The sequence below is a fragment of the Peromyscus maniculatus genome, chromosome 8 (assembly GCF_049852395.1).
Source record: "Peromyscus maniculatus bairdii isolate BWxNUB_F1_BW_parent chromosome 8, HU_Pman_BW_mat_3.1, whole genome shotgun sequence".
NCBI lineage: Eukaryota > Metazoa > Chordata > Mammalia > Rodentia > Cricetidae > Peromyscus > Peromyscus maniculatus.
In genome coordinates this window covers 33,784,405-33,812,040 of record NC_134859.1, presented here as the reverse complement: position 1 = coordinate 33,812,040, position 27,636 = coordinate 33,784,405, and the positions used below count along the sequence as shown (strand labels likewise).

Here is a 27,636-nt window from a genome sequence, read left to right as displayed (position 1 = left end):
GCAAGGAACAAAGTGATTTAAAGATAACTTGGCATCTCAGTGTGGGGAATAGAGACTGTACAAATAAAATTCAAATTATACTTGGACTAATACTGAGTGACTGTTTTTTGACTTGGATATGGCATTTTTTTTCTTTGTTGGTTTTTTGAGACAGGGTTTCTCTGTATAACAGTTTTGGTGCCTCCCTTTGTAGACCAGGCTGGCCTCAAACTCACAAAGATCTGCCTGGCTCTGCCTCCCAAATGCTGGGATTAGAGGCGTGCACCAATGATGCCGGCTGAATATGGTATTTGTGTGGCTCCTTTTGTAATGGGCTTGAAGACTGCCCAATTGCTATATAATAAAGGGCCATATAAAATCAGAATGTCAGTGTTTTGGAAGATGTTAAAAGCAGTCAAAACAGTGAAAGCCCTAAAATGGTACACAGGAAACGTCAAGTTTGTGAACTTTGCTTCTTAGAGGTTTAGGCAGGCTGGAGAACTTAAATGGAACACTTAACTCTTTGCTCAACTAGAAATCAAAGCAGTTAGGCTGTCTAGAAATATTATGATGGTTTGTTAGGATATAGTATCTTGTGAAATTTTGGGAGAAAGACAAGAATTTTTCCTTAAAATTTCTGAAAGTAGAATATTGAGACTGTGAAGCCATAGAGCTCTTTATTTTTACTACTTTTTAATTTTTCCTTTTGGGTTTTTGAGACAGGGTTTTTCTGTGTGTTCTTGGCTGTCCTAGCACTTGCTCTGTGGACCAGGCTGGCCTTGATCCACCTGCATCTGCCTTCTGAGAGCTGGGATTTAAGGCATGTGCCACTACCACCTGGTTATAGAACTCTTAATAAAGCTGATATTACAGGTTTTGTATGGAAATCACAGGACTTGGGAGGAAGTGGAATCCCAGGATAATACCCAAAACGTTAAAAAGAGCAGGAACTTGTTAAGAATGCTGAAGGAATGATAGAATAAAAGAATAGGTTATTGAATCTACTTTTAAACTAAACAGCAACTATTAATCTTAAATACATTGGTATGAATTTTTGTATATTGTTACAAATTTAAGGTTATTTTTGTTATACTGTATATATGTTTATACTCTTGTTTAAGGTATTGTTCCTGTACAGCTCATTTTAAAATGTATAGTTCTAGTCCTTAAAAGCTTTATTACAAACTGTTTAGGATACTTAAGAAATACAGGTTAGTAGTTATCTATAATAACAATCAAACTTGCAGTCATATTAGGTATGTTTTCAAGGTTAAACATATATTTTTAGATAGATGGTTTTCAAACACTTTAAAAACTTACCAAATATGGCATTTAAGATGTTTTAATAATATAAGGCATTTCATGACAGTGAGACACATCTGCTCCTGACAGCACCTATCTACTTTAAAAAAGGATGATGGGCATTGAAAAACCTCCATATGGAGTTTGCTTTCATTTGTGGCAAAGTTAGCCACTGGGCAAAGAAACTGCCCTTGCCTTGATTACTGACAGTATGCTGTCCAAACTGGACAGACAGGACACGAAGACAACTGCCAAACTTTGCCAAGACAAGGTGAGACAGTCCTTCAAAATTCCTGCTTCATAGAAGAGTCTGTCAGATAGTTTAGGCCTGTAGGCCAAAGATTGGTGCCCCAACATTGCAGAGGACTCCTGGGGTCACTGTCCAGGCAGCCAAATGTCTTTGTTGTTTCTTAGTTTTGGAAGTTGCTTGCTCTGACTTCCTGTTTACTCAGGTAATGTTATATCCTTCGTGGACCTTTGATAGGGTTGAAGACTAGATAGTTATAGTTTTCCTTAGTCATAATAGAAAGTAAGTTAGGTACAAAAGTTTGGACTCATCGAGAGAGGATAGATAATGGAGTAGTTGAATTTGTGAAATACAAATGGACTGAACATTGTGAATGTAATTCTTACCTGATAATTGTTCTTATTGTATATAGTTTTACTGTGTTAAAGTTAAAGCCTTTCCTTTTTATTTATTCAGAAATGAGGAACTGTTGCAGAATATTTTTTTTACACTGTGTGAAGATGTGTCACTGTGATTGGTTTAATAAAGAGCTAAGTGGTCAACAGCTAGACAGGAGAGAATAGGCAGGACTTATAGGCAGAGAGAACTCTGAATCTAGGCACACAAGAGATGCCAGGAAGACATTGAAGAAGTTGGACATGCAGCACAGAGGAGAGGTAACCAAGTCACGTGGCAGAACATAGATTAAGAAAAACAGGTTAATTTAAGTCATAAGAGCCAGTTGGGAAAAAGCCTAAACTAAGGTCAAGCTTTCATAATTAACAATGTCTCCATGTTGTTATTTGTGAGCTGGCAGCCCAAAGGAAAGTCCAACTATAATGGTAGCATTTTTTTTCATGTTAAATGGTTAAGAAGTAGATAAATATTACAAAAGTTGTGGTATTCAAAAACCACCTGGTTTCTTTTGAGTGGTTGGACATCCACAGGGTTGCTCTTTGTAAGTTACTCTGAATTGCTAGGAGAGTTACCTCAAGCCGGGAAAGCTGTGACACCAGAATTGAATGGGTGTGATCCACAGCACAGGAGGAGCTGACTTGCTGGTTAATGTTCCTGTGTGTTATCATGTATATATTTTTGTACAGCTCAGTTTTACCTGGGGCATTTTTCTGTCTTCATCTAGTGTTTTTTTCCCCCACAGGCAAAATAGCACATAAACAAGTGACAAATTTGCAGTGTACTCAGATTGTTCAGTACTAAGTCAGTCATGTTGGAGCAAATTCATATTTTTCAAAACAAGTGTTATGTTATATAGAACTGCTTATACTTGAATACAGTATTTGAAAATAATATTATTCAATTCAAAGTGTGTTTGCAGTGGTGCAGAGATAAATCGACATGAGGTTCTGTGGTAATTAGAAATATATAAAGCATTTTGTGTGTCCTTAGGAAGAATCTAATTTTGCCTGAGAACTTTGAAGGAGTTACTTCAGTGATCTTTGAGCTGCAGTTAGGAGATGGATACGGATTGTCAGGCCGAATAGAGGATTTCAGAGAAAGCAGCAGCTTGTCCACAGTCATGCATGACTTGGACTGTGCAACATAGGTAGCAAGGATGAGAGATAGGAATAGAAGTTAGGAACAGCCTTGGCTGCCTTTCTGAGTGTCAGAACATCTTCCTGTATATGGTGGGAGTCCATGGAGTTGGGGTGGAGAGATGTTACATGTGAGGTGTAAAAATAGGGAGATTGGATGAAAGGGGTCAGGATACTGGGATTAGAGAGTTCATTTAGGTCTTAATGAGAGGATATGGACATCAGCATAGAGTGTAGAAAAGCTAGCATACTCTTAACAGTTTTGAAAGTACTAGAATTAGTGATAGACAAGCAGTAAGCTATGGTTCAGAAATTTTTTAACTCTACTGGAAGTGTGCAATACTGGGCAAATGTTTTATTTTAAACTCTGTGTGTGGTTTCCTCCTGTAAAGAAAGGACAGGTTTTATCTCATGGGTTGCTATGAGAATTAAGATAATACAGATACTGCATAGTAGCTGTTTCTCATTTTCTAGATTTTCCTTTTTGTATTTGTAGAATAATAGTATTGAGTATCAAGGGCTAATTAATTGTATCAAAAGCTAATTTTTTTAAGATCTAAAAAAAACTGTCTGTCTGTCTGTCTGTCTGTCTGCCTGCCTGCCTGCCTGCCTTGCCTGTATTTTTGAGACAAAGTCTCCTATGTAGAGCCAAAATTCCTTGGCTGGCCTGGAATTTACTATGTAGTCCAGGCTGCCTCTCCATGGTATTAGAGGCCCACACTGCCACACTTGGCTTGAGGGTTGTTACCATTTCAATGCATGCAAAGTGCCTGATAGGCCTGAAAAGTAGTGAATGTGGAAAAAAAATGGCAGGGATTCAACTCAGTTTTGCTATTATGGCTGTTGATGTTTGCTTGCTTTGACTTTTTTCTTTTATCCCTAACTGTCATAGAAGCAGCATTCTGTCTGAGTTCCCATGGACAGTAGCAAGGTTCTTTAGTCTGATTTCACTTGATTTTTGCCTTCACCACTTGAAGCTTAGGTACTAAGTTTTTCATATTCCTGATAAGATAGACTACAGCTTCTATTTTTTTTAAAACTATCACAGCTTTCTCCCTTGAATCTCCCTTGATTATGAACTCACCACTAGATGGCCATATAAAAATATTTAAAATATAAATAAATACTCTTGGGGTGCTGCTTACTGTAATAGGTAGGTTTAAATTAAGGTGAGGTTAGTCAATACAGCTGTATACCAAATTTTCAAGGTTGAGAATAGCTTAGAACAAGAGATAGTAAATTCCTGTATTGGGGAGAGATAATTGTCCTTTTGGATTTAGATATCTAGCTTGGCATTTGAGTAAAGTCTAGAGACCATGTGTTATCCATGGCATTTCGGGCAGAAGCAATAGCATGTACTACAGCTATTTAATTTCTTAGAGAGGTTAAGTGGGCAATGAGATGAGCCCAGAGGAAACATTTCTTTTTCTAAAATGTATTTTCTTACACAATATATCCTGACTGCAGCCTTCCCTCCCTCCACTCCACTCAGTCGTCTCCCCCTCCTCCCTTGGGCTCCACTGCTCCTCAGAAAAGAGCAGGCCACCCAGAGATACCAACCGAACATGGCATAATAAGATGCAATAAGACTAGACACAAACCCTCATACCAAGGTTGGATGAGACAGCCCAGGGGGAGGAAAAGGGTTCCAAGACCAGGCAAAAGAATCAGACACTCCCACTCCACTCCCAGAAGCCCCACACAAACACCAAGGTAAACAAGCACAGCATGTATGCAGATGACCTAGTGCAGACCCATGCAGGCTGCGTGGTTGCTGCTTCAGTCTTTGTGAGCCCCTATGAGCCCTGCGTAGTTGATTCTGTGGACTGTGTTCTCTTGGTGTCCTAGACTCTACTGGCTCCTGTAATCCATCTTCCCCCTCTTCTGCTAAGTTCCTGAGCTCCACCTAACATTTGAGTATGGGTCTCTACATCTGCTCCCATCAGCTGCCAGAGGAAGCCTCCTCTATGATGATGATTGGGCTAGGTACCAATCTGGTCTTCTAGCATGGTCTGTGGACAAGATAAATAGTTTCAGGCGTGTGGTAGGCCTGATGTCCTGCCATAATTTTAATACAGAATTCCAGGTTATTTCCATCTTAAAAAATAGTATTTGCCAAATTCTTCTTGTGTTTATGTGACATTTTAAAGTGTTTTGTGTATCTTGGGAGAAACAATTCAGCAAATTAGTCTTCATTTTTACCTAAAAATTTTTTATTGTACCTATGAATGAGTCATTTGTATTATTTTCCAAAAGAAATTAATTTGGGTTGTAGGAGGATTTACGGCTTCAGAGTAGTGGCTTGGTGACTTTTTTTTTTAATAAAAAGGAAGTTGTTTTTTTTTTTTTAAATATACATTTTAATTTCCTTTATTTCTATTTTGCAGTATCACTGTTTTGGGCTGGGTGTGTAGTTTAGTCGTAGAGTGTAGATGTAACAGTCTTTTTAAAATAAGAAACACCGAGCCAAATGCAGAATTAAAAGCCCAAGAGGTCAGAGCAATAGCTAAGAGCTAAAAACCCTTTCTTATCCTTCACTGCTGCTGCTGTCTTTCCCCTCAGTAGAGTGGTTGGATAGCATGACAAGACCCTAGGTTCCATTCCCCATCACTGTTATACCCCACCCTGTGGGAGCCCGTTCTGGGGTTCCTCGTGGCTTTACCCAGCAGGTCCGAATAGAGGATGATCAGGACCACGGGCCTGAGTGCAGGTGTCTGAGATGGCCTGCACTTGGCTGTGCTGGGGGAGGAGGTCTTTTGCTCCACCCCTTGGCGTCTCTATAAAAACCCTGGACCAGAGACAGTCCGGGCCCGTTGGAATAGGTTCCAGGCCCTCTCGAGGCTATCCTTTATTTTCTATCTGTTTATCTCCACAAGATTCTCCGCTATAAATCCTTCTATCTAATATTTCCTGCTGCTCGCACTCAAGAAAACTCTGGGAAGCTGTGGGGGTGGTGGGTAAACGCCCCACAGAATGGCGCCGTGAACAGGGACTAAAGAAAAAAAGAGACTAAAGAAAGGAAAAAAAAAGGGACTAAAGAAAGGGGGAAAAAAGGGACTAAAGAAAGGGGAAAAAAGGGACTAAAGAAAAAAGGGACAAAAAAAGGGGGGACTAAAGACAAATGAACAGGGACTTAAGACAAAGTAATAGGGACTAAAGATAAAGGAAAATAATAGTTTTATTACAGAGTTTTTGGTGAAAGTGCTGAGTTAGCCCTGCCAGTGGAAAGGCATGCCGGTGTTATGGAATATATATATATTTTTATATATATTTTTTGGGAAGGCAGGCGTTTTATCCTCGAGAGAAAAGGAAAGCGGACTGGAAGGATGTCCGATGCTGCAGCGAAATTCTCTTCTGTCAAAATTTTCTATCTTCTATCCCTTTCTCAATTTCTATGTGTGATAAGTATAAGATATAGGGTAGTAATATAGTTAGGAAAAACTTAAAAGTATAAGATTGTGTAGGAAAAAATAAGTAAGGCAACTAGACAGAAAAACTCAATTTTCTAACTTTGGGGGCTTTGAAAGCAAACTGGGGAAAAAAATCTTTCTTTGGGCTTTTCGGGTAGTAAAAAAGCTCTTCTTTGAGCTTATGGGGAAGAAAAAGTTTCCTATGGAAGCTTTTGACCTGGGGACAGTTGAAATGCTAAGTCCAAGCGGCAGGAGAAAGTAATTTCTCCCTGAGGCAAAAATGGGGGTGTAAGAAATCAAAGTTTAAAGTTGGGAAGTTTTGGGAAATGTTGGTCTTGCTCCTGGGGGGGGGGAAAAAAAACCTTTCTCAAACTATAAAGCTTTTCTTGAAAATTTTGGGGGGAAAAATCTCTCTAAAAAGCCTTAATCTTTCTCTCTTAAGAAACTTAGAAACTAAAGCCTTTAACTTTCTCAGAAGGACAAAAATTAGAATCACCTGAAGATTTTAGTATGGGGACCACCTGTGATGAGCTCTAAGGGAAAACAACAAACTTAAGACAGCAAAACCTCTAAGTTCTCTCTCGAGCTTTAACAATCATCCCTGCAATGCAGGAGGCAAGGACAAGTTTCTAAAAACCCCTTCTAAGCTCTGTCTCTTCAAGCTAGTAAAAGACAGTGGGTCAGAGTACCCTGAAGGAAACACTTGGGGAGAGTGTGGGTGAAGAGCTACAGAGGGCCCAAAAAGGGCAGGAAACTTTACCTGAGAAAAGCAAAATAGTCAAGCTTCACAGTTACAGCTGAGCTGAGGCAGCAAAGGTTTTGAGTGAGCGTTTCAGAATGAAAAGGTGCTCCTAATCGTCCTAATGCAAAGATCCCCTGAAGCAATGCAAACTGTTAGCATTGTATCCTCGCTTCTGACCAAAAGCCCAGGGGCAACTGGCCAGCGGCTCTGAGTTGGAGTGCATTTCGGGGATACTAGGGTTCCTACAGTTGTAAACTTCCTGGAGCAAGAGCTGAGGCAGGAAAGTGCAGGACCCAGGGGAAGATTGCTAATGAACAAACAAAGCTAAAGCCAGTGGGAACGGCACCGTTGTCCACTTTCCTACAAGTCCTGGGTTGAAAGGTCCACAACTACAAAAAGAAATCTGAGAAAAAGCTTTCCTATCAGAGAAAGGACCTTTCTGGGAAAACAGTAAAGCTGAACTGTGTCTGAAGCAGTTGTGCTGCTGAGTCAGAACACTGTCTGGGGAAATAGCCCAGCCAGGGCAGAACAGAACTATCCAGGAGTAAAGCTTTCTTTTCTGTCAGAGAAAGCATCTCTTTGAGAAAAGCTTTATTTCAACTGACTCCCTGAGATGAGGGAGTGTAGCCCTGAGGGGTGATTGCCTCTGCCATAAGCTCTGTCCTTGAGCACCCAGACAAGCAAACCCAACCCACTGGGGGACTGGGCCAGGTGAAGGCCTGATGAGGCAAAACACCTGTCCTAATGGGAGTTTAGAGATGGCAAAAACCTCCCTTGTTAGATTTTCAGTCTGTACGCAAACCACACAGACCCCGAAAACAAACGGACAAAAAGCCCCTACCTTCAGTAGCAGGGAAAGCCGCCGCTCTAGTGTCGGAAACTGTTTCTGGGGTAGAGGGGATAAACTGAGACCAAACTGGGAACTGTCTGGGAGAAAGACTCCGAAGAAACAGAGCAGACAGATTCCTCCCCAAAAAATGCATGACCTGACAAAGCTGCTAGAGTTTGAGGCAGATTCAGGGGGAGAAAAAAAAAGCCCCTACCTCCAAAGGCAGCTAGCAGAGGTACAGAGCCGCAGATAGATACCTGAAGCTCTGCATCTGGGGGGGAAGGAACAAGCAAAATGAGAATAAGATCAGTGGGAGAAAATCTCTGAAGGAGCTGTGGAAAAGCTGTTGTAAATGATCTTGTTTTTCACTGACTGGCTAAAACAAACACAAGCCCCGAGGAAAGTTGCTATCAGAAATGCCAGCCTCAATGCGCGCTAACGAGGCAGGTGTGGATCTGATCCGGGGGCCAGTGTCTAATGAAGGAGAGACACCTGTTGAAGCTAGCTGAGGAGAATAGAAATCTCCCAATGTCCCACAATTGAAAATGTAAAATGCTTGTTCAAATCTCCCGTTGCAAAAGCAAAAAACTTTGTTCAAACCTCCCGGGCAAAAATTTTGTAAGCAAGTCTGGTAAAAGAGAACCAGTTGACTCTCAAACCTGAAAAGAACTATGGGAAATGATATAAAGGACTGATATAAGGGACTGATATTATGGACTGATATAAGGGAAATGCATTCTGGGAAATGTAGTTTTTCCGCTAAAGATGGCGACATTGCCCTGAAACGCTTTTGTCAACTCGAAAATACATTCATGGTAAACTTAAAATACAGCCTTTAAAAAGAATAAGGAGGAAAATCGTCTAAGGGTTTAAGTGTCAGTTCCATTGAAAAATTGAAAGGATACAGAACTAGGTGCTTCGTGGTTTGGGGCGCCGTTGGTAAAGTGCCTTATTTACCCTAATGGCTGTGCAAAGTTTTTACGGCAGTTGGATGACAAAAAGCTACCTATAAGAGCAAACAAGTCACTTTAAAATCCTTAAAATACCACCTAATAGCTGTGCAGTTTTTGGCGAAAAGCTTTACAGCAGCTCAATACAGTAATTTAACCCTCAGCGTAAAGTTTTTCAGTAGAACAAACCAAAAGTACTGCTGTGATAGAAATGTTTGTTTGAGTTGAAGTTCTTAGTGGAGCTATTATGAATTTGGGTGAAGGGACAGCCTCTAGTTAAAAACTGTTTACCGCTGACAGTGCATCTCTGCCTGTCCGGAATGGCTGAGAGAACTGGCAACTTTGGAGTGTGGCTTCGTCCTGAGAATGTTACAATCCCCTAACAACAAGTATCACAACTCTATGACAACACTCATTAAATCCCAGTGCTTTATAACAAAGCTAACTATAAACTGTAAACTTTAGAAATGATGTACGTACTTCCTGTCTAGTTAAGAGAATCTGATAGAGATGGTGATAATTAAGAGTAAGAAGTAGAAAAATGAAAATAAGATATGTGAGTTTGTAGAAATTCTGTCTTGTTAGATCTGTGTTAAGAAATCTTTAGGTGTTTGCTAAGTTAGATATATGCTAATGGTAGCCTATATAAGTTTGTAAAATAGATCAATAGAGTTCCTTTAAGAATATAAGCTTGTAAGAAGTATCTAAGGTAGTCTTAAGACATGTAGTAATAAGCTTGTAAGATGCTAGTTGTAAATGTAAGTTTAAATAAGAAATAAGATAAGTATATAAGAATTAATAGGAAATATATTTGCTAAAGTAGTTCTATAAAGTATAAATAAGTAGATGTTAATATGTTGTATGTGAGTTTGTAAAAACGTGTAAATGTTGAATATGAGTCTAAATGCTTTGCAAGGCAAAAAAATGTTATATGTGAGTTTGTGAAAAAGTGTAAATGTTAAGTGTGAGTCTATTAATGTAAATGGTGAAAACACCTGAGACATAGGAGATAGTGTCCTAATAGACTGCAAAGTAGGCAGTCTAAATGATTTCAAAAGCTCCAGAAGCCGCTAAGAAGCCAAGAATGGCGGACGCCAGAACCAGCACAAGGCATCCGCAGCTGAGATCCGTGGAATATCAACGCAGCACAGAAAAACCTGAGCTAACAGCAAAAACGGTGCGGTTTAAAATCTTACTATAACTAAAAAGGTCTGTCTGTGAGAACAAAAGTTGCAGAGACACTTGTTTGAACAAAAATTATTAACTGCAAAAAGTTTTGGTTAAAAAAGTCTCTTCATATTTGGAAGTAAAAGCCTGATACCAAAATTTCTTATTTAAACTTTTTGAACTTAAAATGAGATAAAATTACAAAAACATTTTGGTTATGGATTTCTTCAAATTTGGAAGACTAGTATCAATATTTATCATTTGAATTTTGGTACTTAAATGAAATGAACAATAGAGATTTCATTGCAATGGGACAATTTTGAGCTTACTTATAGTAATGACCTAGGAACGGTTTTCTGGAATTGGGTTAAAAATGAAACTGTTTAAATGAAGAAATGTATTTCTACTTAGAATCAAGATGCAATTTTGTGTATGCGTATATGCTTTATTAACTGGAGATTTATGAATTGTTTTGTGGAACTGTTTATGTAAAAATGGAATTACTTATGGAACTGGTTTTGTGTTACAAATGGAACTGTTCAAACAGATAAGTTTGGGTTCCTCTAACTAGGCTTGAGACTTTGTTTAAAAAATTATAAAGAAAAGGAGGAGTTATGAGATTGAATTATGTTCGCAGAAACCTATTGATATTAATGCACCCTGGTTTTGTGGAGTTAAGAAAATGTTTAAGTTTGTGAATACATCGAAGTTTTTCCTATGTTCTGTTAACAAGAAAATTCAAATGACTGAGTTAAAGTTGTAAGACGGAGAAAATTGTTAACTATATATAGCACCATATATGCTAATTCTAATGGTTCTGTTAAGAGTTTGCTTTGAGCTGTAAGATTGAGAGAATTGTGACTATGTATAGCAATATTTATGTTAACCTGTTAATGGTAATGATGAAGCTAAGGGATTCTTTAAGTTTGTAGTTGCCTTAAGAGTTTTGGTTTAGAAAGGGCTTGAGGCAGCTAAGACTGCTGTGGTCACCTTGGACCTAATTCAAAAGAGAAATGCCATCTATATCATCCTCTACTCCCATACTGGGAGGTGTAACAGCTATGGAGATTGCTGTAAGCCATTAATAGTTATTTTTTTATATATTAAGAAGGGGGGACCTGTGGGAGCCCGTTCTGGGGTTCCTCGTGGCTTTACCCAGCAGGTCCGAATAGAGGATGATCAGGACCACGGGCCTGAGTGCAGGTGTCTGAGATGGCCTGCACTTGGCTGTGCTGGGGGAGGAGGTCTTTTGCTCCACCCCTTGGCGTCTCTATAAAAACCCTGGACCAGAGACAGTCCGGGCCCGTTGGAATAGGTTCCAGGCCCTCTCGAGGCTATCCTTTATTTTCTATCTGTTTATCTCCACAAGATTCTCCGCTATAAATCCTTCTATCTAATATTTCCTGCTGCTCGCACTCAAGAAAACTCTGGGAAGCTGTGGGGGTGGTGGGTAAACGCCCCACACCACCCCCCATAGAAATCACTATTTTCCTACTTCTCCCATTGAAAGTATAGCTTAGGACTCATTTCTGTTCATCTATTTTGCAATTTGTAGACTTTTATTGGGTTTCCTTCCTACTGTAAGGTAAAAGGAATGATGAGCTATATGTAGTACATTTGGTATAGGATTATTGGAAACAGCAATATTATAGTCTAGTCTCTTATGACACTATTAATTTCAGCATGGTCTTTGGAAAATGAATAAATCTTAAGGCTGTTCATTGTGGTGGACTTCTTTAATCCCAGCATGTGGGAGGCAGAGTCAGATGGATCTCTTGAGTTCAAGGCTAGTCTGGTCTGCATAGTGTTATCTAGGCCAACTAGGGCTATATATCGAGAATCTGCCTACAAACAAATAGGGCTGGAGAGCACTTGTTGTTCTTAAAGAGGATTAGGGTTTGGTTCCCAGCACCTATATGGTGACTTAAAACCACCTATAACTCCAATTTGAGGGGTCCAGCACCTCCTTTTGTTCTCTGCAGGTACTACACATGGATGTGGTGCACAAACACATGTGCAGGCACTTCTGCATGCACATAAATGAAAATAAATCTTTAGGAATGTTCTTTGAAAGATATTCAACAGAACCCTGTTACTGTTTTGTCTAATCTTGTTTGGTGAGAGTACCCATGGTTCTGTGTTGTGGGAAAACAGTTTGTGACCCGCCAGTTAACCTTAGAAATCATAGCTAGAAGTTGTGTGTAGAACTTAATATTTTGGAGGTGAAAGTGGGGCATATTTTGAAAGATGTCAGTTTGTTTGCTGGCTCTGTCAAAAAATACAAAGAAAAGTATTGGGACAGAAGTTGAAAAGCTAAGGTAGCAGCTGGTGATGGTGCACACACCTTTAATCCCAGCACTTTGGAGGCAAAGGCAGGCTGATCTCTGAGTTGGAGGATAGCCTGGTCTACAAAGTGAATTCTGGGACCACAGGGCTACACAGAGAAGCCCTGTCTTACCACCACCAACAGCAACAACAGGAAAAAAAAAAAGGTTGGGAATTCTGAATAATAATCCTTGGAATTGAATTTATTTTATAAGATGTAGAGATTTAATATTTTTTTGCAGTGCAAAAGATGGAATCCATAGCTTTGTGCGTGCTAAGTAGATACTCTACCTCAGAGCTACATTCCCGTTGCAGCAGATCAGAAAGGAGTAGAAGAGATGCCATAGATCCTTAGTTTAAAGCTGACATAGGATCAGAAATTAACTCTGGCTAACTTTGTCATTTTAGAATCCGAAGTATGTAGATGAAGGATGGCTGTTTAATGTGGTATAAATTAGGTAGAACTCAGCTGTAGGAAGAATAATTTAAGAGTGATATATAGGTCAATTGTAATCCTAAAAGTACATATCATTTAGAAGAAATAAAGCAGTAAAAATAAAGGGCTAGAGTATTATTGCATTGCTGTTACATTTTTGTTTTTCTCTGTAGGTTAAAGCTACCTAATACCTGACTCAGTGATTGACACAATAAAAATTCTAAGCAAATATTTCATGAGTGAATGGTTGTATAAAGAAATCTCCCTTAAGAAGGCATAGTTCATCCGTATCAAATTGTTTTTGGACTTTTGTAAAAATTTATTTCTGGGCTACAGGGAAGGAGTAAGTCTAATTGCTCTTGAGGTATCATCTGGCCAGATCCTCTTGTTTTCAGTCAAGGTAAACATTCATAGTTCATCGCATTAAGTCACCTGATGCCTGTGGTTCTCTGATGTTAAGATTGCTATGATTGACAAGGATGTGTGTAACAACAGTTTATTTCTCTGCTGAATATTTTTTTAGTTTATGCTTTGAAAGTAGTCTGTGGTAGTGTTACCTTAGCATTCTTTTCATTGCTAATGGTTTTAACTTAGCTTCAATTCCTTGCCTGAATAATGTTCATTAGGAGTTATAAAATTGTTATAACTTCTACATTATAGTTGTTGACTTTTAATCTTTTCATTTGTATTATTAGCTATTTTGTCTGTCTGTTTGAGGCAGGGTATTCTGTGTTGCCCTGGCTATTTAATTTAATATGTATGTGTGTTTTGCCTTCATGTATGTCTGCACCACTTGTGTGCCTGGTGGCCTCAGAGGCCAGAGGGGCCATTAGATTTGCTGGAACAGGAGTTAAAGACAGAGGTGAGCCATCATGTGGGTGCTGGGAATTGAACCCTGGCCCTGTGGAAGAACAGACAGGGCTCTGTATCAGAGTGACTAGTTTGCATGCTGCTCTCTGCTGCTTACCCTCTCTTCTCCCTCTCCCTCCCTCTTCTCCTTGCCCAATGGTTATTGTAGTAATAGCTCTGCTATTACTTCATCTTCTACATTATGCTTTTCTGTAGGACATGGAGCATCATGTTAATCCCTCTTGTTTTGGTATTCTTTCTTTGAGGAACTTATTTTATTGATTGTGCTTTAGTCTATTATAATTGTAATTCTTTTTTTACTAAATTATTACCATGATCAGTGAAAACTTTTAGCTAGTTCTGTGTAGTGTTGACATGGAAGCCCCATTAGATTTTGTTTTTTGGCACTGAAAGATGTCCTAGATTCATGTTATATATTTCTTGTACCATATTTACAATTATCTGTCTTACAAAGAACTTTGTGTTGTTGGTAGTTTTCTTTTTCTGAAGTTTCAGTTGTCTGTGGTCAGTCTTATTCCAAAAATAATAGTGAAAAATTAGAGAAATAAGCATAAATTCATAAGCTTTAGATCACAATCCATTTCAATAGCATGGTAAATACTTGTGCTTTTCCACACCCAGGAAATGAACCATGCCTTTTTCCAGTGTATTCGTATTGTATATACTACCTGCCCCTTAATCATTTGATCTGGCATATTAGATGAACTATTATGGTACCACAGTGGCTAGTGTTCAAGTCATGCTTGTTTTACTCAGCGTCCCCAAGGCACAACGGTACAGACACTAGCAGTTAGGTGGATACACTGAAGAGAATATAAGTGGCTTATCTAGAGTATAGAAGTTTTCCCATATGATAGTGGAGTACATTCTAAAATGCTCAGTGGATCCCAAAGCTTTAATAGTACCAAATCCTGTGTATATTGTATGCCTACTCCACATACACATACTTACCATAATTTTAATTTCTTGCTTTCTTTGTTTTTTGTTGTTGTTGTTGGTTTTTTTTTTGTTTTTGTTTTTGTTTTTTTGTTTTTTTTGAGACAGGGTTTCTCTCTGTGTAGTTTTGGTTCTTGTCCTGGATCTCACTCTGTAGACCAGGCTGGCCTCAAACTCACAGAGATCCACCTGGCCCTACCTCCTGCATGCTGGGATTAAAGGCATGCACCACTTAATTTCTAAATTAAGCATAATAGATTAATAACAGATGAACTGCAAAGCTAGCAGGCATTTATTTTTCCTTAAGTTGAGAACTTTTACATTTTAAGCCAAAGAAAACAACCTTACTATATCTCTTTGCTTTCTAAATTCTGAGCATCATTCTTGTATCTGGGGATGTTAGTAAATAAGGTACTTAAAATAACAGGAACTATGATACTGTGACAGTATATTCTAAGCAACTACTAAGTGACCAAAGGACAGCCAGTGTATTATGCAGTGTGGACTTACTGCATGAAGCCATGATTCCCTGGGACCCACATGGTAGAAGGAGAGTGTGTCTTCTGCAAGTTTCCCTCTGTCCTCCACATGCATAGCACCTGTGTGTGTGCACATGAGCATGTGTGTGTGCACATATACAGATAAATGTAAAAGACATTAAAAATGAAATTATGAATTCATGCAGTTTATATTGATTCAGTTGTGGTTACTTATAGGATGTTCAGATTTTCTTCTGTTTGGTCAGTGGAACCCTTTTCAAGCTAACAGCTATATTTTCTTCAACTATCATATCTTTATTATCTTTCTAGATTTAATCAGCTGTATCCTGGAACTAAAAATTGCCATTTCTACTTGGAATTCCTAGTTCTTTTTGGTATCAAATCATATTTAATGATCCTAATATAGGTGTCTGCTTTTTAAAAAAACAATATATATATTTTTTTTCTCGAGACAGGGTTTCTCTGTGTAGCGTTGCACCTTTCCTGGAACTCATTTGGTAGCCCAGGCTGGTCTCAAACTCAAAGAGATCCGCCTGGCTCTGCCTCCTGAGTGCTGGGATTTAAGGCGTGCGCTACCACCGCCTGGCTAAAAAATGATATTTTCATTTATTTGGTTCTTCAGTATGTACTGATTGATTTCTTTTCTTCATTTATTTAACAGGCATGCCCAAAGAAAAATACGAGCCCCCTGACCCTCGGAGGATGTATACAATTATGTCCCCTGAGGAAGCAGCAAATGGAAAGAAATCACATTGGGCAGAGCTTGAAATAAGTGGTAAGACATGGAAGCATGAATTTATGGTATAGAGATTAAAAATATGGTAGAAAATTAGGTTTTCTAATACTAATATAAAAAAGCAACAGTTGTACTTGAATCAATTTGAATCTCATTGACTGCCTATTACTTCTACTTGTGCATGTTCTTCCTCTTACTTCCTAAGATGTCATAACTCTTAAGGATAGGGACTGGATTTTAGGGTTTTATTAATATGATCATTTTGTTGTCTTGGTCTGTAATAGATAAGCTTGTATGTGGAAACAGTCTTGTTAAAGTCCTAATGCTGAGACTGTTTTCATAGAGATGATTTAGCGTAAGTTTCTTTCTCTTTTTCTTTTTTCCTTGTTTCTTTGTAGAGACGGGGTTTCTCTGTGTGGCCCTGGCTGTCCTGGAACTTGTTTGTAGGTCAGGCTAGCCTCAAACTCACAATGATCCCATCTGCCTGCCTCTCAAGTGCTGTGATTAAAGGCCTGTGACACCACTGCCCAACTGGCATAAATTTCTTCTTTTTTTTTTTTTTTTTTTTTTTTGGTTTTTCGAGACAGGGTTTCTCTGTGTAGCTTTGCGCCTTTCCTGGAGCTCACTTGGTAGCCCAGACTGGCCTCGAACTCACAGCGATCCGCCTGGCTCTGCCTCCAGAGTGCTGGGATTAAAGGCGTGCGCCACCACCGCCCGGCCTGGCATAAATTTCTTAAAGACAGTGTATTTAAAAGTTCTATAGGAAACTGGAGAGATGGCTCTGTGGTTCAGAGTACCGGCTGCTTTTCCAGAGGACCAAAGTTTGGTTGCCAGCACTCATATCAGGCTACATCCCCAGTCTGTCTGATAGTTTTTAATTATGTTTATTTAAGCATTGTAGAGTAACTTTTCCCTCTTTATCTAGTATCTTTTTTTTTTTTTTTAGTTTCCTCCTGCAAATTTGTTTTCCTTGAAGTTTATGTGTTGACAATCAAGCACTTTGTTTTCCCAGTCTCTGTTTTTCAGATTGCAAACTCAAAATGTAGCTGAATATGTTCTTCATTTTAGGTGTTTTTCTACAGATGGACGCCTGAGTCCAGAGTGTAGATCTCATAGGTGGCATCATGCAGATGGTACAGTGCTTTTTCTTTCTTCCTTCTTTTCTCTCTCTCTCTCTCTCTCTCTCTCTCTCTCTCTCTCTCTCTCTCTGTCTCTGTCTCTGTCTCTGTCTCTGTCTCTGTCTCTGTCTCTGTCTTTTCCAGTCTCTGTCTCTGTCTTTTCCAGACAGGGTTTCTCTCTGTAGCTTTGGAGCCTGTCTTGGAACTCTTTGTGACCAGGCTGGCCTCCCCAGTGCTGGAATTAAAGGCATGTGCCACCACTGCCCAGCTACAGTGCCTTTTCTTTAGGAGCAATGTAAGACCTGAAAGCTTTCTTACTGCTATTTATTGGCCAAAGCCATTAATTCTTTGAGAATTGCAGTATGGATTCTTTTCATTAATTTTTTTCACTAGATGAGATATATTTCTTTTTTTTTTTTTTTTTTTTTTTTTGGTTTTTCGAGACAGGGTTTCGAGATATATTTCTAAAAGACATTTTTCCATTTACTTTTTATTGCCTGATTGCCCTAGTTAGGGTTTTTATTGCTGTGAAGAAATACCATGACCACAGCAGCTCTTATAAAGGAAAACATTTAATTGGGGCTGGCTCACTGTTCAGAGGTTTAGTCTACACTCAGGTAGACATGGTGCTGGAGAGGTAACTAAGAGTTCTGTATCCAGATTGGCAGGCAGCAGGAAGAGAAGGAGCCACTGGGCCTGGCTTAGGCATTTGAAACCCTAAAGCTGACCCCCAGTGACACACTTCCTTCAACAAGGCCACACCTCCTAAATGCTCCTCCCTAAACATTCAAGTATGAGTCTTTGGGGGTCATTCTCATTCAAACCACCACACTGATACACATATTGTATAGGAAAGAAAAACTGTGTGTCTTTATGTAAGTATATATGCCAAAGGTTGATACCAGGTGTCTGCCTCAATTGTTCTCCACCTTATATTTTTGAGGCTTGGAAAAACTTTCCCACCAAAACTGAGTGAAGTCTCAAGTTCCTGTATCCCTGCCTGCAACAGGCTTCTCCCATTGTTAATATCTTATATCAGAATATCTCAGTTCTTCCATGTTTTGGTATTTTTGTATATTGCTACTCTAAACATCTGCCTGTAGGCTTTGCTAAGGACCAAGAAAGCATGGTTGTTGCTCGTATGCTAAGAGTATACTTTTATGAGAGACTGCTCAAATGTTTTCTGAAGTGCTGTGCACTGTGTTTCCACTAGAGTGAACAAGAATTCCTATTTTACAGCTTCTTTAAGATTTAGTGTCCTCAGGGCTTTGAGTTTTGCCATTGTGATGGTATATGGTGGTTATCTCCTTTTAAATTCGCAGTTTCTTAAAAACATACAATGTTGAGTTTCTTTTCATATGCTTGTCATTGATATGTTTTCTTTGATAAAGAAACATATTCTGTTCAGATCTTTTGACTATTTTTAATAGTTTTTTTCTTTGTTGTTTAGCTTTTAATAGATCTCTATATATTATAAATACCAGCTCTGTTGTGGTTTGAATGTGAAATGTCCTCCTTTAGGTTCCTGTGTTTAAATACTTTGACTTTAGTTGGGGAGTTTTGCCCTTTTATAAATAGTTTCTTCCAGTTTATGGCTTGTCTTCTCATTCATTGGGGAAGGGCCTTGAGGCTATCTATATCTAGCTTGGTTCTATTTTCTGTTCATTCTGTTTTCCTGGAAGTTGATGCTGTACTGGCTTCTTGCTTTTGCCACCATGCCTTTTCTGTCTGCTACCATATTTTTCCTACTGTGTTGGAATGAGTCCCTAGAATAGTGGTTCTCAAGCTGTGGGTCATGACCCCTTTGACAAATCTCTGTGTCCAAAAATTCATAACAGTAGCAAAATTAAGTTAAAAATGAAGTAGCAACAAAAATAGTTTTATGGTTGGGGGGTCACCACAACATGAGGAGCTGTATTAGAGTCTCACCTCTGGGAAGATTGAGAACCACTGGGCTGGAACAATAAGCCAGAACAAACCCATTTTTCCCTTAAATTGCTTTGTCAGCAACAAGAACTAATATACATCTTTAATCAGATGTCTCTCTCACTCTTGTGTTTTTACTTTGGAGATTAAGTCCAGGGCCTCATGCATGTTAAGTGTGTTCTACAGAACTACATTGCCCAGGTGTGCCCCCCCTTTAATATATTTTATATTATTTTTATGTACATTTGTGTTCTTGCCATGGGTGTCAGGGTCCCCTGAAACTGGAGTTACAGACAGGTGTGAGCTGCCATGTGGGTGCTGGAAATTGAACTCGTGTCCTCTGGACAAAGAGTCAGCACTCTTAACCCCTGAGCCATCTCTCCAGCCCCAGATGTGCCCTTTTATAGTTTCTTCCAGTTTATGGCTTGTCTTCTCATTCTCTTGATAGTTGAGGGCAGACATTTTTTAAATTTAAATGGATTTTGTTTGGCATTACATTGAATCTGTATATTAAGTTGGGAAGAACAGACATTTTTGGCAATATTGAGTCTTCCTAACTATGAACATGGGTTGTCTTTTCACCTACTCATTCTTACTTGATTTCTTTCTACGAAATTTCATACTTTTCCTCATTTTATCTTTTTTTTAAGTGCAAATGTAAATGGTGTTTTTACATTGAATTCTGTTGATTCATTGTTGATGTTTCAAACAGACTGGCTTTAAGTTTTCCTTCATGATTTTTAAATTTTACTCATGTGTTCTAGTTCTAAGTCTCACTGTATGTTGATACTGTTTCATTAGATGTCAGATAATACCTTGTTTTTGTCCACCTAGGTTTTCCAGTGTTCTTCATTTTTTATAAATGTTAATTTGTTTCTTTTGTCCTTCTGATTGAAATACTTAAAATGAAAGTCTAGTAATGGGTTTCTCTTCTTTCAGACTGGGTTATTATGTTTTACTATTTTGAAAGCTATTTTGGCTGGAGGAAGAATTCTTAGTTAATGGATTGTGTATTCTTCAGTAGGATGCTCCTTTGCCTCTTCTTGCTTAGGTTGTTTTTCTTAAATCTACAGTCATTCCTGTCATGGCTTCTGTTATGTAAGAATTTTTGTCATTGGGTTTTTTTTGGGGGGTGGGGGAGGTTTCCTGTCCTGGATCTCACTCTGTAGACCAGGCTTGAACTCACAGAGATCCGCCTGCCTCTGTCTCCTGAGTGCTGGGATTAAAGGCATGCGCCACCACTGCCCGGCTTGTCATTGGTTTTAACCACCATGATTATGATGTGTCTTTGGTGTGGCACCCCTCCCACCTCCCATATTTTCTTTGGTGATTAGATTTTTGTCAAGCTTCTTGGATCTGTGGGTTTACAATTTATACCACTGTTTTGTCAGATAATTTTGTTCTGCTTTTCTTCCCTGTCCTTTTGGAGTATGTGGTTACTTGTATTTTAGCTTACTTTAAGTTGTCATATATTAGTTAGGCTTAATTTATTTTCTTTAAGTTAGCTTTCTTTTTCTTTTTTTTTATTTTGGACTAGTTTTCATGGCTATACCCTTGATTTCATTTTTTTTTTCTGTATCATCTAGTATTTTCATCACTAGAGGTTGTGGGAATTTGTTTCCCATGTGTTTATGTAACACATTTCCCTCTCTCTTGTTTTTAAAGCATATATCAAATATAAGAACTTTTATTATCTTTGGCACTGTTTCTGTCATCCTTTTTCATTTTAGCTTGGTTTAAAGTCATTTTGTTTCTTCCTGTTTGCATACTTCATAATTTTTGTTTAGATATAGAAAGTACAGAGGTTACTTTTTTGAGTTCTATATAATTTTATATTCTTAGAAGTACTTTTGAGCTTTGTTCTGAGGTAGAGTTAAATATTTTTTATTTATTAATTATTAAATATTTTTATTTTTATTTCCTTGAGGCTTGCTTTTAAATAGTACTTTACTAAGTACTCTCTGGTTAAAGGTTTTCCATTCTGGCTGGTGGAAAATCAAATTGTTCTGATCTTTGAGATCCCAAGGATTGATTTCTCTGTTCTTGTCAGTTTCTCTCTGCTCTCCTCTTCGTGTCAGGGTTATTCCATATATATATATACACATACATACTCATGGAGGGCTTTCTTCACATCTCCTCACAGCTCTCTGTTTAGCATTCCATCCTGTGAATGTCACCTGCCTTGACCTCTCCAGGTTCCAGCTTCATCTCAACTTAAATAGACCATCAGGCTCTGCCTGAATTCTGTCCTGTTGCATATTTTCAGGACACCAGGCAGAAGGCTGGAACAGTTATATTGGGCTGACTTTATTTCCCAACTGTCACTGCTGCCCTGTGTTTGCCTGGCACCCACCATCTGAAAATGCCCCTTCCTCTCTTCCTTCTGAGTCTCTTGGAGGTTTTGTTCTATTTTTTTCTTGTGGTTTTCAGTCCTTTGATTGTTGCTGGAAATGGAAATTTCATGGCCGCCTTTTCCTTAGGAGTAAATCCACTTGTTTATTTTTTAGCTAATTGTGGAGCGGGTGGTTGACCTTAATCTAATCAGGGATTGGTCAACTTGAGCCAGATTTCTCTGGTTGTGAGCTCTATGCCTGTTGTGGGATCATCCCTCTTCCATTTATAGCTCCCAGCTGGAATCTTCCCCAGGGTTTCAGAGTTCCTTTGCTTGAATATAGAAGACAGCTTGGATTCTGTTGGCCTCAGCATCTGCTCTCAGCTTACTTCTTAGCTGCTGTTTGTGATTCTGGAACTGATACTGAAGAGGATCCCTTCAGACCCTTCCTGTGCTTCCCAGCTCTCCAGGGTTTCTGGCCCCCTTTGTTGCCTTTGTTGTTCTCCAGTGCAGCAGTGGGCCAACAGCAATGTTGCTGATGAGCCAACAGGTGCTTTAAAATTATGTTTATTTATTTTTAAATTTATCTAATACCTTTTGTGATCACTCCCTAGACCTTACCTCCTCCCAGGTCTTCTCCTACCTCCCTACCTGCCCAACTTCATGTTCTCTTTCGTTCTCTTAAAAAATAAACAAAAAGACATGGAGTTCAGTTTGTTTTGGCCAGTTACTCCCGAATGTGAGACTTGTCCTGGAGTGTGGTTGATATGTCAAGTGTCACTCCATTAGAGAAAACTGACTTTCCCTTTACCCAGCAGCAATCAAATGCCAGTAGCTTCTTGCCTAGGGGTAGGACTTTTTGCCCACTACCAACAAACTCTTGTTATAGGAATCTAAAATTACATGTATATAAAAAAATTCTGCCTGGAGATAGATACCAAGGTACTTTCCTGTCTCTTTCCATTTTAGTGGGGGAGTGTTTTGATTACCTGCTTTTGAGGTACAACTATAGTGTTCAACAGCTGTATTTGTTCCAGGCCTTTTTGAGATACCAGTGTAGGGTCTTCTATTTATTCATTATTATATACACGAACTATTGGTTAATATGCATTTTATATGCTAACAGGAATGTCCTTTGTCATGCTATGAACTTTTTTTTCTAAATCTTTATAAATCTGTGGGTTAGTTAAATTGCTTTTATTTCTTGATAGGTTCACTATGCCTAGTCCCTTACGGTTGGTTTGTTTGCAGCAAACCTTACTGAACTGCTGTGAATGTGTGCATTAGGTAACTTCTTTTTGTCTGCTTCTCATATATTTGAATGACTGACTTGATGATAATAACAGAAGTACTAAACTGGGAAATGTAGCAGGAATCTCAAAAGTACTTATTAATAAAATCAAACCCGAGGCCAGTTATTGGGGTCAATGCTGGTAGATCAGAGAGACAGAACGAGCCACAGCTATCTCACCTTGCCAATTCCTCAGTTGGTCCTGTTTCCTCAGACTGGAAGCCTCTGAGTCCTCATCCAGAATGAATCTCAGCTGAATTGTGTTGCTCCATAGCCTGAAAGCTTAACCAGGCCAAATGCTTAACCAGCCAAAAGCCCCTAGTTTCTGGTCCTCACGCCTTATATATCTTTCTACTTTCTACCACCACTCCCTGGGATTAAAGGCTGGCTTTCTGGGATTAAAGGCGTGTCATCATGCTTGGCTATTTCCAATGTGGCCTTGAACTCACAGAGATCCAGAGGGATTTCTATCTCTGGAATGCTAGGATTAAAGGTGTGAGTGCTACCATTTTCTAGCATTTGTATCTAGTGGCTGTCTGTTCTCTGACCCCAGATGAGTTTATTAAGGTACACAATATTTTGGTGAACACAATACCACCACAGGGAAACAGTAAAGATCAACTGTAATCCTTGTTTCTTCTAGAATGTCAGATGTTTATAGATTTTTTTTTCCAGAATCTTTATAAATACATAGTTTAGTTATTTGGATTTCTTGGTAGGTTCATTAATTATATATATAGTCTCTTAGTTTTCTAATCACCACCATATGATTTCCGGGAACAATAATTCTTCCTGTCTCCTGATATTTAGCCATAAAGTATTCTGGGAACTTTAGAGTGAAGTCACTTATTTGAATGTGGCTCTTAACCGACTTAAAATAGGCTGAGATTTAAGTACAGTTTCTACTTAACTACATTCTTGGATCAAGGTCGTCACAATTTTACCAAAGTGTAAATGGAAAAACGAGCATGCATGGGGGCTGGAGAAATGGCTCAGTGACATTTGCCCTTGTAGAGGACCCCAAGTACAGTACAGTTCCTAGCACCCACATCAGGTGGTTTGGAAAGACCTGCAACTGCATCTGCATGGGATTGGATACTCTTTTCTGGCCTTTGCCAGCATCTGCATGTCTACACAGAAACCCACTCACATATACATAATTAAAAATAAGTTTTTTTTAAATCAGCATTTATATATATTGTAATACTGTGATACATTCTGACCTGTAGGTACACCTTTTAGTGCACCCATCATTTCTGAGAATCTATGATCCTTCCTTTGTTTCCGTGCCATTTTCTACATATGTTTCCTCATTTCTTTTCATTTTATTATTTTTCGAGGCAGGGTTTCTTTGTGTAGCCTTGGCTGTCCTGGAACTCACTCTGTTGACCAGGCTGGCCTTGAACTCACAGAGATCCACTTGCCTCTGCCTCCCAAGTTCTGGGATTAAAATGAAGCTTCTTCCCTCATTTCTATACTAGATTTGTGTTTTATAGATTTATATAAATGACACCAAAAAGACCAATATGGCTTTTGTTGTTTATTTTTCTTGGTAGTCAGGTTTTTGTGTAGCCTGGCTGTTCTTGAACTTGCTATGTGGCCAAGGATGACTTTAAATTAAATTTTTTTTTTTTTTTTTTTGGTTTTTCAAGACAGGGTTTCTCTGTGTAGCTTTGCGCCTTTCCTGGAACTTACTTGGTAGCCCAGGCTGGCCTCGAACTCACTGAGATCCGCCTGCCTCTGCCTCCTGAGTGCTGGGATTAAAGGCGTGCGCCACCACCGCTCGGCTTTAAATTAAATATTTTAGCTTTCTGTCCCTGTGTCCTTCATTTTGGGACCAGCCACATACATGCACTATATACCTGGTATATATATGTTAGCCTTGGGAATCAAACCCAGGACTACATGCAGCCAGGTAAGCACTCTGCCAACTGAGGTACATCCTCACCTTCAATATGTACTTTTTGTTTTGACTTGCTCTTCCTCTACTTACTCATACTTATTTTGAGGTTCATTTGTATTGATTTTCATTTGGTTTATTTATTTTTTAATGGAGTAGTATTCTATTGCATGGTATAGCAGCATTAGTATTAGTTAACCTGTTGAATATATAGGGGCTATTTATGGTATTTGACCATTACAAATAAGGCCACTCATAGCTTTTATTTCTCTGGTGTAAATATCTGTGGTCAAGTGGTCGTGTATTTTTAAACTTTTGAAACTCTTGAGACTGTTTAGAAATAGTTTCCTTTCCTTCCTTGTTCTCAACTCTCCTCCTTTCCTTCTGTTCCCCTCATCTCCCCTCCCCCTCTTCCTCCATGTCTGATGGGCACCCTTAGCACAGTGGCATATAGTGTTTTAGATTTAGCTATCCTTCTGAGTGTGTAGTGCTATTTTAGTGTGGCTTTAATTCATGTTTTTTAAATTATTGCTTATATTGAGCATATTTCAGTATGACTATTTGCCATCTGTTTGTCCTTTTTGCTAAAGTGTCTGTTTAAATCTTCTTTTCAAAATTGTATTTTTAAGTTCTTTATTGTCTTAGTCCTTCTTAAATATACCACAGGCTAAGTTGTTTTTATAGCTTCAGAGTCTAGAGCAGTGGTTCTCAACCTTCCTAATGCTATGACCCTTTTATACAGTTCCTCATGTTGTGGTGACCTCCAACTATAAAATTATTTTTGTTGCTGCTTCATAAGTATAATTTTGCTACTGTTGTGAATCGTACTGTAATACCTAGTTTTTCCAGTGGTCTCAGATGACCCTTGTGAAAGGGTCCTTTGACCGCCAAGGGCATTGAGACTCACAGGTTGAGAACTACTGTATTAGAGGCTGAGAAGACTGAGATCAAAGGGCTGCATCTGGTGAGGGCCTTTGCTATGCACAGCATAGGTGAAAGCATGGCATGGCAAGAGTGTGTGAGAGAGATTGAGAAGAGACCAAACTTTCATAAATTTGTTCCCAGTATGGCATCAGTCTGTTCATGAGGGCACAGTGCTGGCGACCTAAACATACATCATGTCCTACTGGTGTGAAATATCAAAAATGTAGCTTTTCTCCACTTAGTATTCAAGGCTGTGTGTGTGTGAGTAGGTGCTCACTTTTAGCATTCCAGTGCCTACTTGGAGCACTATGTCATCCAGTGCCTACTTGGACAGCTAAATGGTTTCCTGGTTTGGAAATGCTGGTTAAAGCCACTGTAAACTTCTGGGATTTCATTTCATGACCCATTTCTTTCCTTTTTTCTACATGGCTGGAGATTGAACCCAGAGGCTTGTGGGCTTTACCCTCAACAGAATGTGATTCTACTCCCAACCCCCAAGACAAGGTCTCACTGTAGCCTGTGCTGGTCTCAGACTCATTTGTTTCTGGTGTGTGTGTGTGTGTGTGTGTGTGTGTGTGTGTGTGTGTGTGTGTGTGTGTGTGTGTGTGTAATGTGTATTTTTTTTTACTTTACAAAAGCACTAGCTGTTGGTTCATTGGTTTAATCTGTTCTCTTACTCTTTCAGGTTTGGATTAAATCTCTTCTTTTCTAGTTTATTAATGCAGAAGCCAAATCCATCCCTTCATTGATTTGAAACTGTATATCTTTTCTTTCAATATAGAGTAGTTTTCAGTTAGTTTTTTTTTTTTTTTTTCAAATATTTATTTACTTATTTATTATGTATACAGCATGTATGACTGCGGGCCAGAAGAGGGCACCAGATCTTGTTACAGATGGTTGTGAGCCACCATGTGGTTGCTGGGAATTGAACTCAGGACCTCTGGTGGAGCAGTCAGTGCTCTTAACCTCTGAGCCATCTCTCCAGCCCTCTGAGCCATCTCTCCAGCCCCAGTTAGTTTTTTAATTGCTTCTGACCAGTGAGGTAGTTTCTAGCATTTTCTAGGCATCTTTACCAATTTCTAAGTTTAATCCCAACATGATTTTTGACAGAAAACATTATTTTAATTTCTTTGAGTTTATGGAATCTTGTCTAGTAAACATTTTATCTACACTTGACATAAGTCGTGAAGTTAAGTTGGTAGAGTTGTTGGCATGTTCATATCTTTTTTGTCTTGTTAATTGAGAGAAGGGTTCTGAAATCTTGATTGGATTTCTCTTTCTCCTTACATGCAGTTTTGCCAAAGTGCTTTCACAACTTTATTAGAAGTCCCATAAATGTCTATGAGTTTGTACTCCTGATTGAGTTGACTTTTTCTTTATTGTGATAGGATTTGGTCCTTTGGCTCCTTTGGCTACTCCCGCTCTCTTCTCACTGGTGTTAACATTCTTGTACTCTCATCCCTATTTAGTTATAGTTGAAATGCATTTCTTGACTGTGGCATATAAGGTAGTCCTTTTAAAAATGCAAACTGGTCATTAGTTCATGTTATTGGGGGCTATTTAGACATTTTAATGTGACTGGTTAGATCTCAAGCCCATCTTACTAGTTTTTAATTACCCCATTCTGTTTTATATTTTGTTTTCCTCTTTTTGAAATAAATGGGTATATGAATGTTGGACTTATTTTAGTGTACATTGTCATATGCCACTTTTTATATTGTATTAGAACTTCACACTGCACTTTCTCAGTTTTAAGTCTTAAAACATTCTTCTGTAATCTTTTTTTTTTTTTTTTTTTGGTTTTTCAAGACAGGGTTTCTCTGTGTAGTTATGCGCCTTTCCTGGAACTCACTTAAGTATATACCTAAGAGTTAACTGGCTGCTCATATATTAACTCCATATTGAACTTTCTAAGGAACTGCCGTGCTAATTAAGTGTCTGGGCCATTTTACATTTCCACTAGCAGCACAAAAGATTGTTTTGTGTTTCTAGGCAGGGTTTCTCTGTGTAGACCTGGCTGTTCTAGAACTTGCTCTAGACCAGGCTGGCCTCAAACTCAGAGAACCAATTGCCTCTAGTTCCTGAGTGCTGGAATTAAAGGTGTGTGCTACCACCACCCCTGAAGCTCAGAATATTTTAATTTTAATGAATCGAAATTTGTTTTGATTGTACTTTTACAGTATC

At 38.8% G+C, this 27,636-nt stretch overlaps 1 protein-coding gene across 2 annotated transcripts in view; it reads left to right on the top strand.

Moving 5' to 3' along the window:
- Cnot6 (CCR4-NOT transcription complex subunit 6) overlaps nucleotides 1-27,636 on the top strand; it is a 49,112-nt gene that overhangs the window by 3,145 nt on the left and 18,331 nt on the right. For both annotated transcript variants that reach the window (XM_006987103.4, XM_006987102.4), the window contains exon 2: nucleotides 15,887-16,000. In XM_006987103.4, coding sequence (XP_006987165.1) covers nucleotides 15,889-16,000 — 112 coding nt within the window. In that variant the 5' untranslated portion in view covers nucleotides 15,887-15,888. The remainder of the gene's footprint in view (nucleotides 1-15,886; nucleotides 16,001-27,636) is intronic.